At 32.4% G+C, this 17,307-nt stretch overlaps 1 protein-coding gene across 2 annotated transcripts in view; it reads right to left on the bottom strand.

The window, feature by feature from the left end:
• Positions 1-254: 254 nt before the first annotated feature.
• The window catches only part of LOC127716298 (SLAIN motif-containing protein 2-like), a 33,319-nt gene continuing 16,266 nt past the window's right edge, over positions 255-17,307 (bottom strand). The window contains exons 5-9 of one of the 2 annotated variants that reach the window (XM_052222459.1): positions 16,950-16,988; positions 16,611-16,697; positions 9,349-9,456; positions 7,239-7,548; positions 255-6,418 (exon numbers count right to left, since the gene is read on the bottom strand). In XM_052222459.1, coding sequence (XP_052078419.1) covers positions 6,346-6,418; positions 7,239-7,548; positions 9,349-9,456; positions 16,611-16,697; positions 16,950-16,988 — 617 coding nt within the window. In that variant the 3' untranslated portion in view covers positions 255-6,345. The remainder of the gene's footprint in view (positions 6,419-7,238; positions 7,549-9,348; positions 9,457-16,610; positions 16,698-16,949; positions 16,989-17,307) is intronic. The other variant, XM_052222460.1, reaches the window with a different exon arrangement.

Here is a 17,307-nt window from a genome sequence, read left to right as displayed (position 1 = left end):
TTAGAACTTGTATTGTGAACGATTTTGATATTTGATACATAATTATATTGTATGAATATTTTTCTAAAATTGAAATAATTAAAATATTAAATACCAGTATCTCATTTTATCCCCATCTACAAAAATCGCAACAATTAATACATGCAATAATTCCTAAAATTTACAATAATTCATTAAACAAAGTAAAAGAATAAAGTTCCTAAAATTTACAATAATTCAGTAAACAAAGTAAAAGAATAAAGTAACATTGAATGTATATTTCAGCATTTTTATTATTATCTTTTAACAGATAACACATTTTTCTCATGATTGTTCATATAACAAGGATACATAATGACAGACACTGGAGATCAATGTGTGTACAAGACCAACACCACAACATATTCAATATAACCGTGATTCCATCAAGCTACATAGAAAGTAAAACCCTTTCTGTTTGGGTTACTCACAAGATATTCTAATACTCCATAATATAACTGTAAAATATTGTGAACTTAGAATTACTCTAAGCAGTTATGTGATTGGTAGGTTCAAATAGGAAACAAATATTTAACAAGTTATTCAAGATGAAAGTATAAGCATTTGGAAAAAAATTGCATTAACAAATATTTTACTCTAAACGTAAAATCAAGATTGACAAAACTTTCGTGCAATAAACGAGAATCTTCTAGTTCTTGCCAAATACTTCTTCAGTTAGATAAAACATATGATAAATTGATTTTTTTTTTAAATACAGGCATCATTTTTGATTTCTTTAAATTTTGCACACATATTAATAGGCATCAAGTTTTGTTTCTAGCATTTTTGGGAACCAAGTTCAGTATCTGTAATGTAGGCATTTGTCCAAAAAGAAATAATAGAAGTATATTCCCCCCCTCCCCTCATCATTTCAGTAAATTTACTGTTTGTTGTAACAAACTTTGGAATCTTTGTTACCAAAGTTTCGGAAGTTTGGTTTTTCAGTTCTTCCCCTTGTCATCTGGGTAATATTATATTACCGTACCCACAATGCCAAACTCTGGTTTTCATTATCTTTGATGTGGTCATGGGTTGAACAGTAATTACTTAATCATTGATTATACTAAATAAATAATTGTTCTATCCTATGACAATATAGTATCAATTTTTTGGCCAGTAAAAAGATAATAACTTAAGTACATAATCAAAATTTTTACCGACTTCTATAGCATAGCACTTAAAAGTATCTTGTTTCGAAATAAAATTCATGGACAATGAAACGAAAGGCAAAAGTTAACAAGACCTAAATGAAAACAATCAGCATCAAAGATTAATATTTCAGTAAAAATATGGAAAGCTAAGCAAACTGATATTTAGTGGTTTGCTGAAGATATCTGCAACATAGCAACATAGCAAAGCATGACTAAGGTTACTAATCGCCACTTATGTATAAAGAGACTTACTTTATCAATACATTTGATACTTTAATTAACATAAGTTCTTTTCCATAGAACATTGGAATCAATTGATCTCTTATTCTACATCTATTTATGTCTTCCAATGCAAAGCAATCAATTTTTACAAGTTCATAGAAATTCAATGTTTTATAGCTTTGGTAAATGAATCTCCCTTCTAATAACATATTATTGCTGATGTTTTGACCATTTAATATGTTTGATGGAAAATACAGTAGTGGCTCAATCTGAATTAAACTAAACTGATGATGTAAGACTTGTCTGACTAAATGACAGTCTATGGATGAATGAACAGCCGGATGGACAAGGTTATTGCAATAAATCCCCCACTTAGAGAGCGAGTGTATAATTGGTATTTCATCTTAACAATTTGATAAACTCTCTTATATATATGCAAAGTAATACCCCAATTTCTAATTTCGATGTTAGGTTATTTGTTGATGGGCTGCTATCACAATAAATATATCTATTCATATCTTTTAACTCCTAGGAATTGCCTACATTACAGAGCCTTATATAAATGATGTATTGGTGTAAATTTACACACACATATATGTATATATATATATATAATACTCATTACACAGACTTGCACATTTTCTGGTGAAAATTATAGCTCATATTCTTTCTTTCATGTCTTTCAATCAATATGAATTAAACATACATATAAATTTCTACAAATTATTTGAAACATAATCCTCCACTTAAACATAAGCAAGATAATAAAGGCCCACATTCATGAAAGAGGAATCTGCTAATTAATATAAAATTCAGAAATCTATGTTAGCATAAGCTATTGAGGACTTAACATGTTTGAGAAGATTTGTTTTATCCAATAAAACAATATTCAATTATTAATTATTGTGAAGTTCATTCTGTTGCTGTAAAGGATAGAAAAAAAGTGATCTCATGAATCTTCATATTTTTTTTCCTAGTAATATTTCAAATAGTTTATGTATAAAACATTTTTACTACAATGACATAAACATGTAACACAAAACACAAATATGCATAGAATTGATGTTTTACGGCCATTATTTCCTACAGCTTAACAAAATAATACATAGAACATTCCACAACAAATAAGTGTTTGAACAATGCATTAAAAACTACATTCTCTTTTATGTTTCATTGCAAGGCCACCTACCCCTCATTATATGGACTGCAAAAAAGCTATTGAAGAAAACATTTATATATGTAATTCTAGCATCTGCTAGTAGAACAGCAGTTCTCAACCAAATGTTGCACTGAGAAAAAACCCATCATTTCCAGTAACTATCTGGTTCAAAAATTGGTTGTACAGTAGGCTGCAATGTTTTCTTGTTGTTATGAATTGGTTTTGAAGAACAAAGCTATATTGAATAAGTAATGGTAAGTTCAAAATGTATGTCTCAAAAATAGTTCCATTAGTTACTCCTCTTTCACAGTGCTTTCCCTTGGTACCAACTTTAGTTAATGGAATAAGCCTAATGTCCAAAACAAAAGAATGTTAAGTCTGATTATAACTAATACATAAATAAATACATCAGAAATATAAACCTATTACTAGTTCAAATTTGAAATTAATAGATTTTTGTTTGATTAACATCTATAAGCAAGTATCTAATGAATGTTAGGAGAAAAACATCAATTCTTATAACGAAGGCATGGTAAAGTGTGTGACCCAGGATGAATCTTGGGAACTGTCCCATGGAAAAGAGGAAATGTTTGATAATGCAAAAATACATTACATAAGTTTTGTGCTAATTATGCAAAAAGAACATAAAGGACAGTAATTACCATTTGACTAAGACATAATGATACCAAGAACTGGAAATGACAGCTATTTTACTTCAGCTTTATATATGGTTGAGAACTAATGGCTACTAGTACATGTAGTATGCAACATATTAAAAGAAGCATGAAGATATTATGAAAACTTATCACAATTTGGTGTTTATGTATAAATGTAATTTCACCAATCCAATTATAACTAAATATACAAAAATAACTTTTCTACTACAACAACTAAATACATTAACTTAAACTTAACTTTTAACAAAATTATACACAATAATAGTAATAAACTACTACAAATCAGATAAAAAGTACAAAAATAGTAATTTGAGGTCAGGGTTCCATTTCCAGTTATACAAATTCCAAGCATAGATATATCGTTCATACTGTAAATATAGTTTGGTATGGAAAGCTGATAGTGCCATCATTACCAGTAATATATTGTGTAAAGGTCGGTTCTTTCAAGAATATAGATAAAAATTCAAAACCTCTTGACTAGATATATTTATATTTTAATTCTTAAACATAAGGCCAATCATCTTGTATAATTATCTCCACATAAACAAATCTAGATTTCCTTTGCTTGTGAAAAAAAATGTCATCAATTTTAGTCTTTTGTCATATCTAAATCATTGCTGGTGTTTTACTTATAATATTGAGAATTTTGTGCTTTGATTGTAGTTTTTGAATAGTTTCTTTCTTATTCATTCCCAATTTTCAGATTAACACTTACAGTTGTATCACGTAATAATCTAAATGGTGAAATAACATATTCACTAACACATCTGTGGCACTTTTATACTTCCATACATTGGCAAGTTCAAATAATTTACATATATATCTCTCTCCAGTCTTCATATGACTCAACTTTAAAACTTGTATAATGAAAAACACATACTATAAAAATCTATATAATTGGTTATGGTTGATAAAATAAGTATAACATATACACTGTACGTCATCCCTTACAAAATTCAAACAATGAAGCCCAAGACCATTACTTATCATGCTTATCAGTAAAATGATTTCTTTTGAACCTTTTGCAGAACACTTTCTGTTTAGTAAATCTTCTACATTCATATAACCTTCTTATTATGTGCCTTTAATTCAAATGACAGATTCAATATAAAATTTATCTTTAATCATAATAATCTATTGTTTTTTTCTGTATTTTTTACTGTTTATATATATAATTGAAATTCTGGGGGGGGGGGGGGGGGGGGGACAAACACACAAAAAATATCCAAGTTCCCTTTCAAAACTTCATTCATACATTTTTGAACAAGGACACATGAATGATATATAAAATGGTTTAGTACATAGTATATGTGAATGTTTGATGTTATTATACTTCAGGCTATTCCATTTAAGTGAATGGGGGAGGGCAATAATTCATTTTTAGACATGGAGTGGGTCTTTATGGTTGTACCTGTTTGTCCGTTTGATGTATGTACAACTTCTTAAAGACGGTGTGTTAGTTTTTAGGTGTATTTTGAAAGTCTCTTCCTTCCCTCCCTCATCCATTTTTATGGAATAGCATTAATAATAAATAGCACTTTATGAGATATTTGAACAATCCTACTGATTAGTAGAGTATGATCAAATGGATTTGTTTTATCTTTAATATCAATAATTATGTTCTAAAACACAGCAAGACGGTTAAAAAAAATCATTTTAGGGGTAAAAAAGAGAACACATATTTTCTCACACACTTTATTTCGTGTTAAGTTTTTTCTAGTCAATTTCTGACCAGATCAGGATATTTTGTTCAAAAAAGAAAAAGACAAAATGTGAATAATATGGTTGAGATAGAGAGGTTCTTTTTTTGAATAAATTCTTGTATTGCCTGCTTTTAAAACATTGCTTAATCAATTACACTAAATTTTTAAGTATCTTGAATCATTCACAAAACAAACATTGATGAGGTAGGGAGGCTCATTATATTTTATTTTTGATACCATGTTTTTTTTAATATTAGTTAATCATGTTCAACATGAACATTTTGTTTTAAACCTATGTCAAAATTTCATTTGTAAAAACAAGAGTACAGGTATAGGGAATGAAGAATTCAAGGATTGTGCTGATAACTGCTGATGTGACATGCATTGGGAACATGTATGGGTGCCTGAAAAGCTAATATTTGTTTTGGCCTAAGTAAATACATAATGAGAAGTTCAAATTAAATATAAACAAGCTAAGGAACAAACATTTCACAAGATCAGACATGTCCAACAAAAAATAGGAAACATGTAAAATTTAATAAGAAAATAATATAGCACCTTAAGTTCAAGGTCAAAGTTGAATACTTGGACAACATACAGTTTTTATCACAGTATGACTCAGATCATCTAAATAAATGACCAAAATGTTTTTCATTTAGAAATAAAACAGTGACATGACCATATATATAATACCGTGAAGAACTGACATTCAGTGAATTGGTTAGTATGGTGTAAAAATATTTACCACTAAACAAAATCATATTATTCAATCAATGTGCTCTATATATGGGTTAGATTCAATTCAAATTTCATGTAGGTAGTCCTTTTAGGTTATTTCATCAAATTAATTAATCATAAAATTATATACGTTTATTTTTTTTCTGTTGTTTAAAAATAATAGATTTAATATACATTTATTTTCAATGTAAAGAAATGTCAAGTTTGAAGTTACTGTCCAGGAAACTTTTTTTAACTTATCCAACATGTCCAAAGAGTTTCTTTTAAGTCCTATAAAAAGAATCAACCCATAGATAAATCTTTCATAACAAACTATAAATGGAGACAGTTTCATTCCTTCCTCCTGGGAAACTTATAGTTTTAACCTTGGTGTTATAAGACCAATGTATTATAGGGCACCTGCATACAGTTTTTCCTTCTAATTAGTGCCTATCAATTACAGGATTGATTGTCATTAATTTCCCTATGAAACCTATCAAACTAGACTGTAACTTTATCACTGTATACTAGTATGTAATTTAATCTAACGTAAGATAAATGAACACTTCTGCTCAAAATCTTCTGCAAAATATTTGATGATTTATAATAGCTAAGCCTTATATCCTCCTTAAAGGTTTTATAATACAGCCTTGAGCATTATTAAACAATAAATAAATGCCATTTGGGAAATATCTACATCAAAAACATCCTTCTTTCCAACTGTCATCATGACGAGAAGAAGACGCTGATCTAGGGGCAGGTAATCCACTTCTGAAATAAGAAAACATAATGAAAATAACATCCGCAAAATCAAAATGTTGAACAAGTAAGAAGACTTTTTCATTGATTTCTTTGACACATAAAACAGTCACTGTTTAATTTCAGAGTTAAACTAAATGCCAAAGTATGTTGCCATTTAAGAATGTTTACTGCTGAAAAACAAAATAGCAACATACTCATAAATGATATATTTTTTTGAGAGATAATACAAGCATTTGAAAATATAGAATTTTTGACCACAGTTGTATCTGGATACATATTTTAGTTGAAATGTATGGAATAAATGAAGGCATGACTGTATAAAAAAAACATTAAAGCTATCAAGCCAAATCAAGTTGAAGAGCATTGAAGACCTAAAATGCAAAGGCACAACTCCTATAAGGGGTCAATTTAACTTATTTGTAGATCTTGTTCAGGTCATTTCTACTATTTAAAATTTCTTTCTATTGTTGTTTTCAAGATATTAAAAAACCTTGAAATTTGCTAAACATTTTCATTCCAGAGGCAATAACTCTGAAAATTCCACAACAGTGAATTTGCTGTAACTGCTTTAGTTTTTGAGATAAAGGTCAAGAACTGCATTTTACCCCTATGTTTAATTTAAGGCAAATGTGGCCATGTTTGTTGATGAATCAAGTTCCCAGATACAATTTTTAAACATGATTCCCTCAGGAAAATTTGGGTAAAGTTTGGTAACATTGGACTCAGTAGTTTCATCAGAAGAGAAGATTTTTAAAAACTCTGACGACGAGTGATGACAAAAGCTCATATGGCCTTTGAGGTAAGTTGAACTAAAAAGCTAATCCTGTACCTTCTGACAGGAGTTGCAAGCTTGCTATTTCCAGGCCGTGGTATAGTCCGTCTAGATGGTGTTGGAAGACCAGTTCTTTGAGGTGAAGGCCCTCTAGGACTAGGCTGTCTTAAACCACTAACATTCGGTGATCCTGGTCGACCGGGTGCTTGAAGGCGTGAATATTGACGCACTTTTGGAGATACAGTTTGTTCATATTCATCACTACCGCCAGAGGAATAATTGTCTAGATAAGGGTCACTTCCATATTGTCCAGATGTCTGTGGTAATCTTGAAACATTTTGGTAACTTCTTCTTAAACCTGGATTTTCTGAAATAGTACAGTCACATAAACATTGTACATTTTATTCAAATTTTTGCTTTTTTTTTCTGTGACATTCAATGTAAGAAATATGCTAGCTTATCCTTTATTTGTAAAATTAAGCAAAACAAATTCTGCTTACAAAGGAGTTGTATACTACTGTATCTTTGTTGACTAGAAAGACGACAATTTGCCCTACAACATCCTCTCATTGAAAAATGCAGCGTCAAGCAATATTGGGTAAGGAAATGCACATTTCTAACTTTGATACATCGGTCTGTCAAGTGTGTAGAGATTTGGAATATTGACTGATCAAAATTGGCCAAATTTGTTTAGGATACTTGATAATTCCTGGCAGACTGAAACATATGTTAAAAATTCGTAAGGGTTCTGCGGAACCCAGTGACTCGCCAATTTTGCTGTTAAAAGCAGGCTAAACAAAAATGAGGAAAAAAATCAATAAAAATATTCCTTTAGATACTATCTTTTGATTGTAAGAAGCTTCTGTCAAAGTTTGATAATCCAGGATAGTTTATGAATCTAATAAATGTTTTAAAAACTTTAACTGCAGACTGTATTTAATGTTTAACTGGAAGAAAAACTAAGTCCATTTATAAGTAAAGTACGGATAAACAGGTACAAAATTTTAACAAAATTTCCTTCTAGATACTAGCTTTTGATCATTAACAAGCTTCTGTCCAAGTTTGGTACAAATCCAGGATATTTTAAGAAAGTTATTAAAATTTTAAAAACTTTAACCACAGAGTGAATGTATTGTTTCCTGGCGGAAAAACTAAGTCCATTTATAAGTAAAATACGGAAAAACTGAAATTTTTTTTTTAACAAATTTACTTCTGGATACTATCTTATGATCATAAACAAGCTTCTGTCCAAGTTTGGTACAAATCCAGTATAGTTTAAGAAAGTTATTAAAATTTTAAAAACTTTAACCACAGAGTGAATGTTATGTTTCCCGGCAGAAAAAACTATGTCCATTTACAAGTGAAATACGCAAAAACAGGAATTTTATTTTTACAAAATTTACTTCTGGATACTATCTTATGATCATAAACAAGCTTCTGTCCAAGTTTGGTAGAAATCCAAGATAGTTTAAGAAAGTTATTAAAATTTCAAAAACTTTCACAGAGTGAATATTTGTGGATGATGCCGACGACGACGTAATGTAGGATCGCTATGTCTCGCTTTTTCGACTAAAGTAGAAGGCTCGACAAAAACATATATATACCTTATAAACTGTAGTAGTGGTAATTAATGAGTACTGTTAGATAAAAATTCATCTGTCCATCATATAAGAACTTCCAGTATGTCATGTATGTAGATGTAAAAATTGTTTGTGTAGTTATAAACCATTATATTTTAGGAAATGTATCTCTTGCATTACATCTACCTTATATCCTGTTTGTTAAAACTTCAGCACTTATTTTCTGATTCTGTTTCTTAGTTTATTTTTATCAAACTTATGGTGATCATTTAAAACAAATGTTGTCTATCGTTTGTCTAAAATCTATAAGGCAGGGCTAAGTATTATTGGCAAATTTTCCCAATAACATGAATAAGGATTGCATGCCATTCCAGTTGCTGTTTGTTTTATCAACTTCTATCAAAATCACCTGAACACAAATTACATCTGTATATTTGATACCATGGTTACGAATCTCAGACAGTTTAAGCTTACAAGTACTATCAGCATGATAAGATGCTTTAAAAATAATAATGTTAACTTATTACAAAATGTTTTCGTGGCACAAAGGGAAGTAAATCTTAAATTAAAGGTAGAGAGTAACTTACCTTGATTATTATTATAATTATTTAAATACTGACTACTAGCATGTGGACTGTCTGGAGGACTACTGGCATCAGAACCTAAACTATTACTCTGACTTAAATGTCTCTCACCTGAAACAAAAATGAACTTGTCATTTGTAGTTACTAGAGAAGACAGATACATGTAGAGAAGGAAAGACAAATGTGTCTGTGGTTTGAGCTTTTATTCTGGAAAGACGTCTTTCATTTAAAGTAAAAATGAAATATTAATTTACTTTTTTTTCACACACACAGAGAGAGAGAGAGAGAGAGAGAGAGAGAGTGTGTGTGTTTGGAAGAAAAGTTTGAATACTCAACAAAGAATGAAAGTATATCATGTATGAAACTATAAGCCTTAGACAACAGATAATGACAAACAAATTTCATATATGTACAAACATTAGTTCCATGCCTTATCTAAGATATATAATCGGGGAAAAAAATACTGTAGAAAGTTCTTTCAGAAATACAATTAAACTGTTACATTATTTGGCTTTGACCTTAATGGACAGAACAGAATTAAATTTTCTACTTTTTTTTCACTTGCAAAATATAAAATATGCATAATATACACAAAGCCTTTCCAATGAATAGAAAGCTGTTGTTATGGTTATAAGAGCATAAAAAGAGCTTTAATGTCTAGTAAATTAGGAAATCAATCCATTTGATTTTATGTCTATTACAAAAAATATTTGGGTCATGTAACAATATTCATTTATAATTTTCCTCGGAGTTCGGTATTTTTGTTATTTCACTTTTCATATCTTTACTATTGTTATCATGAATGTTTCCATAAGAACTATATTTAATCAACGTTATTGAGTCTGGCAAAACCATGTCTTAATTTGGTTAACTTTTTTAAAAACTTTTTTCATATATACATGACAAATCATTGACTTATTAAGTAGGTACACATGTACACTTGAAAAAAGCCTGCACATGCCTCAAGTTACCTTGACAATACAGAACAGTATTTGTACATGTTAATTACAGATTGGTTATATGTATGTAATGTATAGGCAATACTTTAACTAGAGGCTCTCAAGAGCCTGTGTCGCTCACCTGATTCTACTTTGGTTTTGGAAATCATGTAAAAATAGATTAAAATAATAACAGATACCCTAATAATGAGTGAGGCCAAATTTGGTTTAATATTGGTCCTGTAATTTAATAAAAAATCCTGGTGGCCATCTTGAACAGTAAATCGGCAACAAAGTAGCAACACTTAATCAGCACCTCATAAGAAACATTTATGCCATGTTTTGGTTTCATTCCATTCAGTGCACCTCTAGAAGAAGCATTTGTATGTATTTCCCATAGGGTCTTATGTTAAAGGAAGTCCCCCCATTGGCGGCCATCATGGATGAAGGATCAGCTTCAAAGTAACAAAACTTAGTCAGCACCTCATAAGGAACATTCATGCCATGTTTGGTTTCAATCCATTCAGTATGTGGTTCTCTAAAAGAAGACATTCGTATGTATCATCCATAGGGTCCTTTGTTAAACATTGTCCCCATCTGGCAGCCATCATGGATGAAGGATCAGCTTCAAAGTAACAACACTTGGTCAGCACCTCAAAAGGAACATGCATGCCATGTTTGGTTTCATTCCATTCAATGGTTCTCTAAAAGAAAACATTTGTACGTATTTCTCATAGGGTCCTATGTTTAACTAATTCCTCAGCTGGCGGCCATCTTAGATTATGGATCGGCTTCATAGTAACAACACTTGGTCAGCACCTCATAAGGAACATTCATGCCATGTTTGGTTTCATTGCATTCAGTGGTTCTCTAAAAGAAGACATTTGTATGTATTTCCCATAGGGTCCTATATTAAACTAAGTCCCCCGCTGGCTGCCATCTTGGATGATGGATCAGCTTCAAAGTAACAACACTTGGTCAGCACCTCATAAGGAACATTCATGCCATGTTTGGTTTCATTGCATTCAGTGGTTCTCTAAAAGAAGACATTTGTATGTATTTCCCATAGGGTCCTATATTAAACTAAGTCCCCCGCTGGCTGCCATCTTGGATGATGGATCAGCTTCAAAGTAACAACACTTGGTCAGCACCTCATAAGGAACATTCATGCCATGTTTGGTTTCATTGCATTCAGTGGTTCTCTAAAAGAAGACATTTGTATGTATTTCCTATAGGGTCCTATGTTAAACTAAGTCCCCCGCTGGCTGCCATCTTGGATGATGGATCAGCTTCAAAGTAACAACACTTGGTCAGCACCTCATCAGGAACATTCATGCCATGTTTGGTTTCATTGCATTCAGTGGTTCTCTAAAAGAAGACATTTGTATGTATTTCCCTTAGGGTCCTATGTTAAACTAAGTCCCTCTCTGGCGGCCATCTTGGATGATGGATCGGCTTCAAAGTAACAACACTTAGTCAAGACCTCATAAGGAACATTCATGCCATGTTTGGTTTCATTCCATTCAGTGGTTCTCTAAAAGAAGACATTTGTATGTATTTCCCATAGGGTCCCATGTTAAACTAAGTCCCCCGCTGGCATCCATCTTGGATTATGGATCGGCTTCAAAGTAACAACACTCGGTCAGCACCTCATAAAGAACATTCATACCATGTTTGGTTTCATTCCATTCAGTGGTTCTCTAAAAGAAGACATTTGTATGTATTTCCCTTAGGGTCCCATGTTAAACCAAGTCCCCCGCTGGCGGCCATCTTGGATTATGGATCGGCTTCAAAGTAACAACACTCGGTCAGCACCTCATAAGAAACATTCATGCCATGTTTGGTTTCATTCCATTCAGTGGTTCTCTAAAAGAAGACATTTGTATGTATTTCCCATAGGGTCCTATGTTAAACTAAGTCCCCCGCTGGCGGCCATCTTGGATTATGGATCGGCTTCAAAGTAACAACACTCAGTCAGCACCTCATAAGGAACATTCATATCATGTTTGGTTTCATTCCATTCAGTGGTTCTCTAAAAGAAGACATTTGTATGTATTTCCCATAGGGTCCTATGTTAAACTAAGTCCCCCGCTGGCGGCCATCTTGGATTATGGATCGGCTTCAAAGTAACAACACTCGGTCAGCACCTCATAAGGAACATTCATACCATGTTTGGTTTTATTCCGTTCAGTGGTTCTATAAAAGAAGACATTTGTATGTATTTCCCATTGGGTCCAATGTTAAACTAAGTCCCTCACTGGCGGCCATTTTGGATGATGGAACAGCTACAAAGTAACAACACTTGGTCAGCACCTTGTAAGGAACATTCATGCTATGTTTTGTTACATTCCATTCAGTGGTTCTCTAAAAGAAGTCATTTGTATGCATTTCCCATAGGGTCCTATGTTAAACTAAGTCCCCTGCTGGCGGCCATCTTGGATGATGGATCGGCTACAAAGTAACAACACTTGGTCAGCACCTCCTAATGAACATTCATGCTATGTTTTTTTTCATTCCATTCAGTGGTTCTCTAAAAGAAGTCATTTGTATGCATTTCCCATAGGGACCTATGTTAAACTAAGTCCCTCACTGGCGGCCATTTTGGATGATGGAACAGCTACAAAGTAACAACACTTGGTCAGCACCTTGTAAGGAACATTCATGCTATGTTTTGTTTCATTCCATTCAGTGGTTCTCTAAAAGAAGTCATTTGTATGCATTTCCCATAGGGTCCTATGTTAAACTAAGTCCTCCGCTGGCGGCCATCTTGGATGATGGATCGGCTACAAAGTAACAACACTTGGTCAGCACCTCCTAATGAACATTCATGCTATGTTTTGTTTCATTCCATTCAGTGGTTCTCTAAAAGAAGTCATTTGTATGCATTTCCCATAGGGTCCTATGTTAAACTAAGTCCCTCACTGGCGGCCATTTTGGATGATGGAACAGCTACAAAGTAACAACACTTGGTCAGCACCTTGTAAGGAACATTCATGCTATGTTTTGTTACATTCCATTCAGTGGTTCTCTAAAAGAAGTCATTTGTATGCATTTCCCATAGGGTCCTATGTTAAACTAAGTCCCCCGCTGGCGGCCATCTTGGATGATGGATCGGCTACAAAGTAACAACACTTGGTCAGCACCTCATAAGGAACATTCATGCCATGTTTGGTTTCATTCCATTCAGTGGTTCTCTAGAAGAAGTTCAAAATGTAAAAAGTTAACGCCGACGACGGACGACGACGGACGCCAAGTGATGAGAAAAGCTCACTTGGCCCTTCGGGCCAGGTGAGCTAAAAACAAATCCTTATTTACTGTGCAAAAAAATCATCAAAAACCTGTCAGCATTTCACTCATACCACATCTCCTTATTTTGTATTAATAGCAAATGTTTAAAAGCCAAAATTGCTCATGATGTTAAATTTGGAAAATAAAATTACTAATGTTAAACATATGACATGGTCTGGGTAATTTATTAACATTATTCCTACCAAATTCCAATACCCTAGACAAAAAGGGCTGTGCTCTTTAGGCACTAGGTTAAAATGATCTCCAAGATTTTGTTTTTAGTCTTTTAACAAGAGTGCACACGCTGAAATGTCTCGCCTTCTTTACTAATCATTGATACATGTATTATGTTGATAGTCCTAAATATAAAGCTTTATTACAACTGTCACATAAACTTAACATTAACCAAGTAAACTAAACATTGACCAATGAACCATGAAAATGAGGTCAAGGTCAGATGAACCATGCTAGGCAGGCATGTACAGCTAACAATTCTTCCATACAACAAATATAGTTGACCTATTGCTTATAGTTTAAGAAAAACAGACGAAAACACAAAAACTTAACACTGAGCAATGAACCTTGAAAATGAGGTCAAGGTCAAATAAAACCTGCGTAACTGACATATAGATCATAAAATATTTCCATACACCAAATATAGTTGAACTATTGCATATAGTATTAGAAAAAAAGACCAAAACTCAAAAACTTAACTTTGACCACTGAACCATGAAAATGAGGTCAAGGTAAGATGACACCTGCCAGCTAGACATGTACACCTTACAATCATTCCATACACCAAATATAGCTGACCTATTGCATGCAGTATTAGAAAGAAAGACCAAACCTCAAAAACTTAACTTTGACCACTGAACCATGAAAATGAGGTCAAGGTCAGATGACACCTGCCAGCTAGACATGTACACCTTACAATCATTCCATACACCAAATATAGTAGACCTATTGCATACAGTATAAGAAAAACAGACCAAAACACAAAAACTTAACTATAACCACTGAACCATGAAAATGAGGTCAAGGTCAGATGACACCTGCCAGTTGGACATGTACACCTTACAGTCCTTCCATACACCGAATATACTAGACCTATTGCTTATAGTATCTGAGATATGGACTTGACCACCAAAACTTAACCTTGTTCACTGATCCATGAAATGAGGTCGAGGTCAAGTGAAAACTGTCTGACGGGCATGAGGACCTTGCAAGGTACGCACATACCAAATATAGTTATCCTATTACTTATAATAAGAGAGAATTTAACATTACAAAAAATCTGAACTTTTTTTTCAAGTAGTCACTGAACCATGAAAATGAGGTCAAGGACATTGGACATGTGACTGACGGAAACTTCGTAACATGAGGCATCCATATACAAAGTATGAAGCATCCAGGTCTTCCATCTTCTAAAATATAAAGCTTTTAAGAAGTTAGCTAACGCCGCCGCCGCCGCCGCCGCCGGATCGCTATCCCTATGTCGAGCTTTCTGCGACAAAAGTCGCAGGCTCGACAAAAATTTGATCTGGAAAGTTCTTCTTATGCACATGATTAAATAATATCTGATCATTCTTTCTAAATCATAAACTCTTCCATTATATGAAATCTTTTCAAGAAACAATCATACAAATTGATACAATAGAGTCCAACTTAATATTTTTCTCATTCTGGCATATGTCAGCTGTATATGTCACAGACTCTGTGAGGTCAATTTAATGTTTTGTATAGAAACCGAATATATGTATGTTAGAGAACAATGACTTTTAAATATGTATCTATTAAACCTGATAGATTTTCACAGAATGCTATCAAAGTCAACAATGGGCCAAAGGGCAATAACTCTAGCTCAAATTATGTCAATGGAAAAATGTCAATATAGTTTATAAGTTATTTCCAGTACACCATGTTTAAATATACCACAGAAAAGTTCATTCAGTGTGTGAGGTTTTATTTTTCTCATACTGTTTTCAAAAAGTAAGACTGATATGTCTATTGGATATAATTCATCTAATTTTCATTATTATGATTACCAGAAAAGGTCTCAAACTTTAATCAGATTGTTACCCTTAAATGAAAATAATGTCACACCATTGATTGGATTTTCATTGTTTATGACATTGTTAGCCAATCACAACATTTTGGTGTATGTTTAAATGAAATACTACCCAGAATGCTTCATGTTGTGAACTTGCGAAATTCTGTTATAAAAATGAATGAACGAAAGTACAATCTACCGATGTACATTTTTCATTAGAGATAATTAGCTTTTAACGGTATATTTAAATGTGGTGTACATTTTTCATTAGAGATAATGAGCTTTGAACGGTATATTTAAATGTGGTGTACATTTTTTATTAGAGATAATGAGCTTTTAACGGTATATTTAAATGTGGTGGATTAGTTACAACAAATAAAGCATAACCTATAATACATCCAAAAGAATTATTTAAGTTTTATCATTTAGCGCATATGGACATTACAATGCAAAGGTTTGTCATTTAGTGCACATAGACATTACAATGCAGACATATTGATATTCAACTCCAAAGTAACCATGCATGATAGCCATGCTTACAACATGTACATTGGTCAGGACATCGGTCTACAGAACTGTTTAATGGAACTTCTTCCATTATAATTTTTCTTTTAAATATGACTTTGTGTACACTTACGGAGTTTCACCTACACAATCGAAATGTTTGGAATTATTTTAAACTTTGAAATTCAAGCTTTTTGGGTGGGATAGCATTTTTTTCCTCAAGACCCCCATTCATACAATTTTTCTTATTGTAGGAAAACTTGTTTTGAACCCCACTACCCCTATATTATTAATACTAGGTGTATTTCAACCCCCACCTCCATTTAATCAATTCTTGAATAGCTAACTAACATTAGAGAAAACAGGATTTATAAATTCTATTTCTTTTTATGTAAAAAAAAGAAAAACATGGAAATAAGTCATCTATTGTGATCTAGTAATCAGTTCTGTAAAGAGATGTTTTCGACCACAACCATGCTCCTTACCGTCAAATTTGTTTGGGCTACATCTATTTCCCACATGGTTATCATTTTCTGTATTAACAGATTGAGGAATCTGCCGTGGTTTTGGGGCTGAACAAAAATAGTAGATTTATAAACTGTATCATTTTTTTAACTGTATACTTTTAGATTTCAAAAGAGCAATCTAATTTAATTGTATTCATATTACACAATAAAACGTGTTATTTTACCACATCTCAATGTTCTCATCATTTAAATATGAATATCTGGGGTGTCAGATAGATTAATGTAATGAAAAACTACTTATTAACAGTTTTCTACAAATTCTTTTGTTATCTTAAGTAACCTAGGTTTTATCATTACCTCTTCTTGGTGAAGACTGTGACATACTTTGCCGCAAACCTGAAAATAAAGTTTTAAAAAATGTTATTTCAATTGCAGTTTTCATGGTTATAGTAAGTATGAAGACAGATCATATTTTTTAAAGCTTTTATTGGTGTAAAACGTCTTTGTGATGAAGCCCTATGTTGTTCCTGTATTTCAGTGACTATTTACCTTTTTTTGTAACTGTTGTTTTTTTCCCTTATAAGTATTATTGTACGGAGACATCATGTATCTGTTTAAACTATGATATATGTGTACAGTGATAGAAATATGATATCTGCTGTTGACTTGTGGCAAGCTTGATCTGAGTTTAAGTGTCTACTAGACAGACTAATTT

This window comes from Mytilus californianus, unplaced genomic scaffold (genome assembly GCF_021869535.1).
Source record: "Mytilus californianus isolate M0D057914Y unplaced genomic scaffold, xbMytCali1.0.p SCAF_9, whole genome shotgun sequence".
Taxonomy (NCBI): domain Eukaryota; kingdom Metazoa; phylum Mollusca; class Bivalvia; order Mytilida; family Mytilidae; genus Mytilus; species Mytilus californianus.
This window is presented reverse-complemented; position numbering and strand designations above follow the sequence as displayed.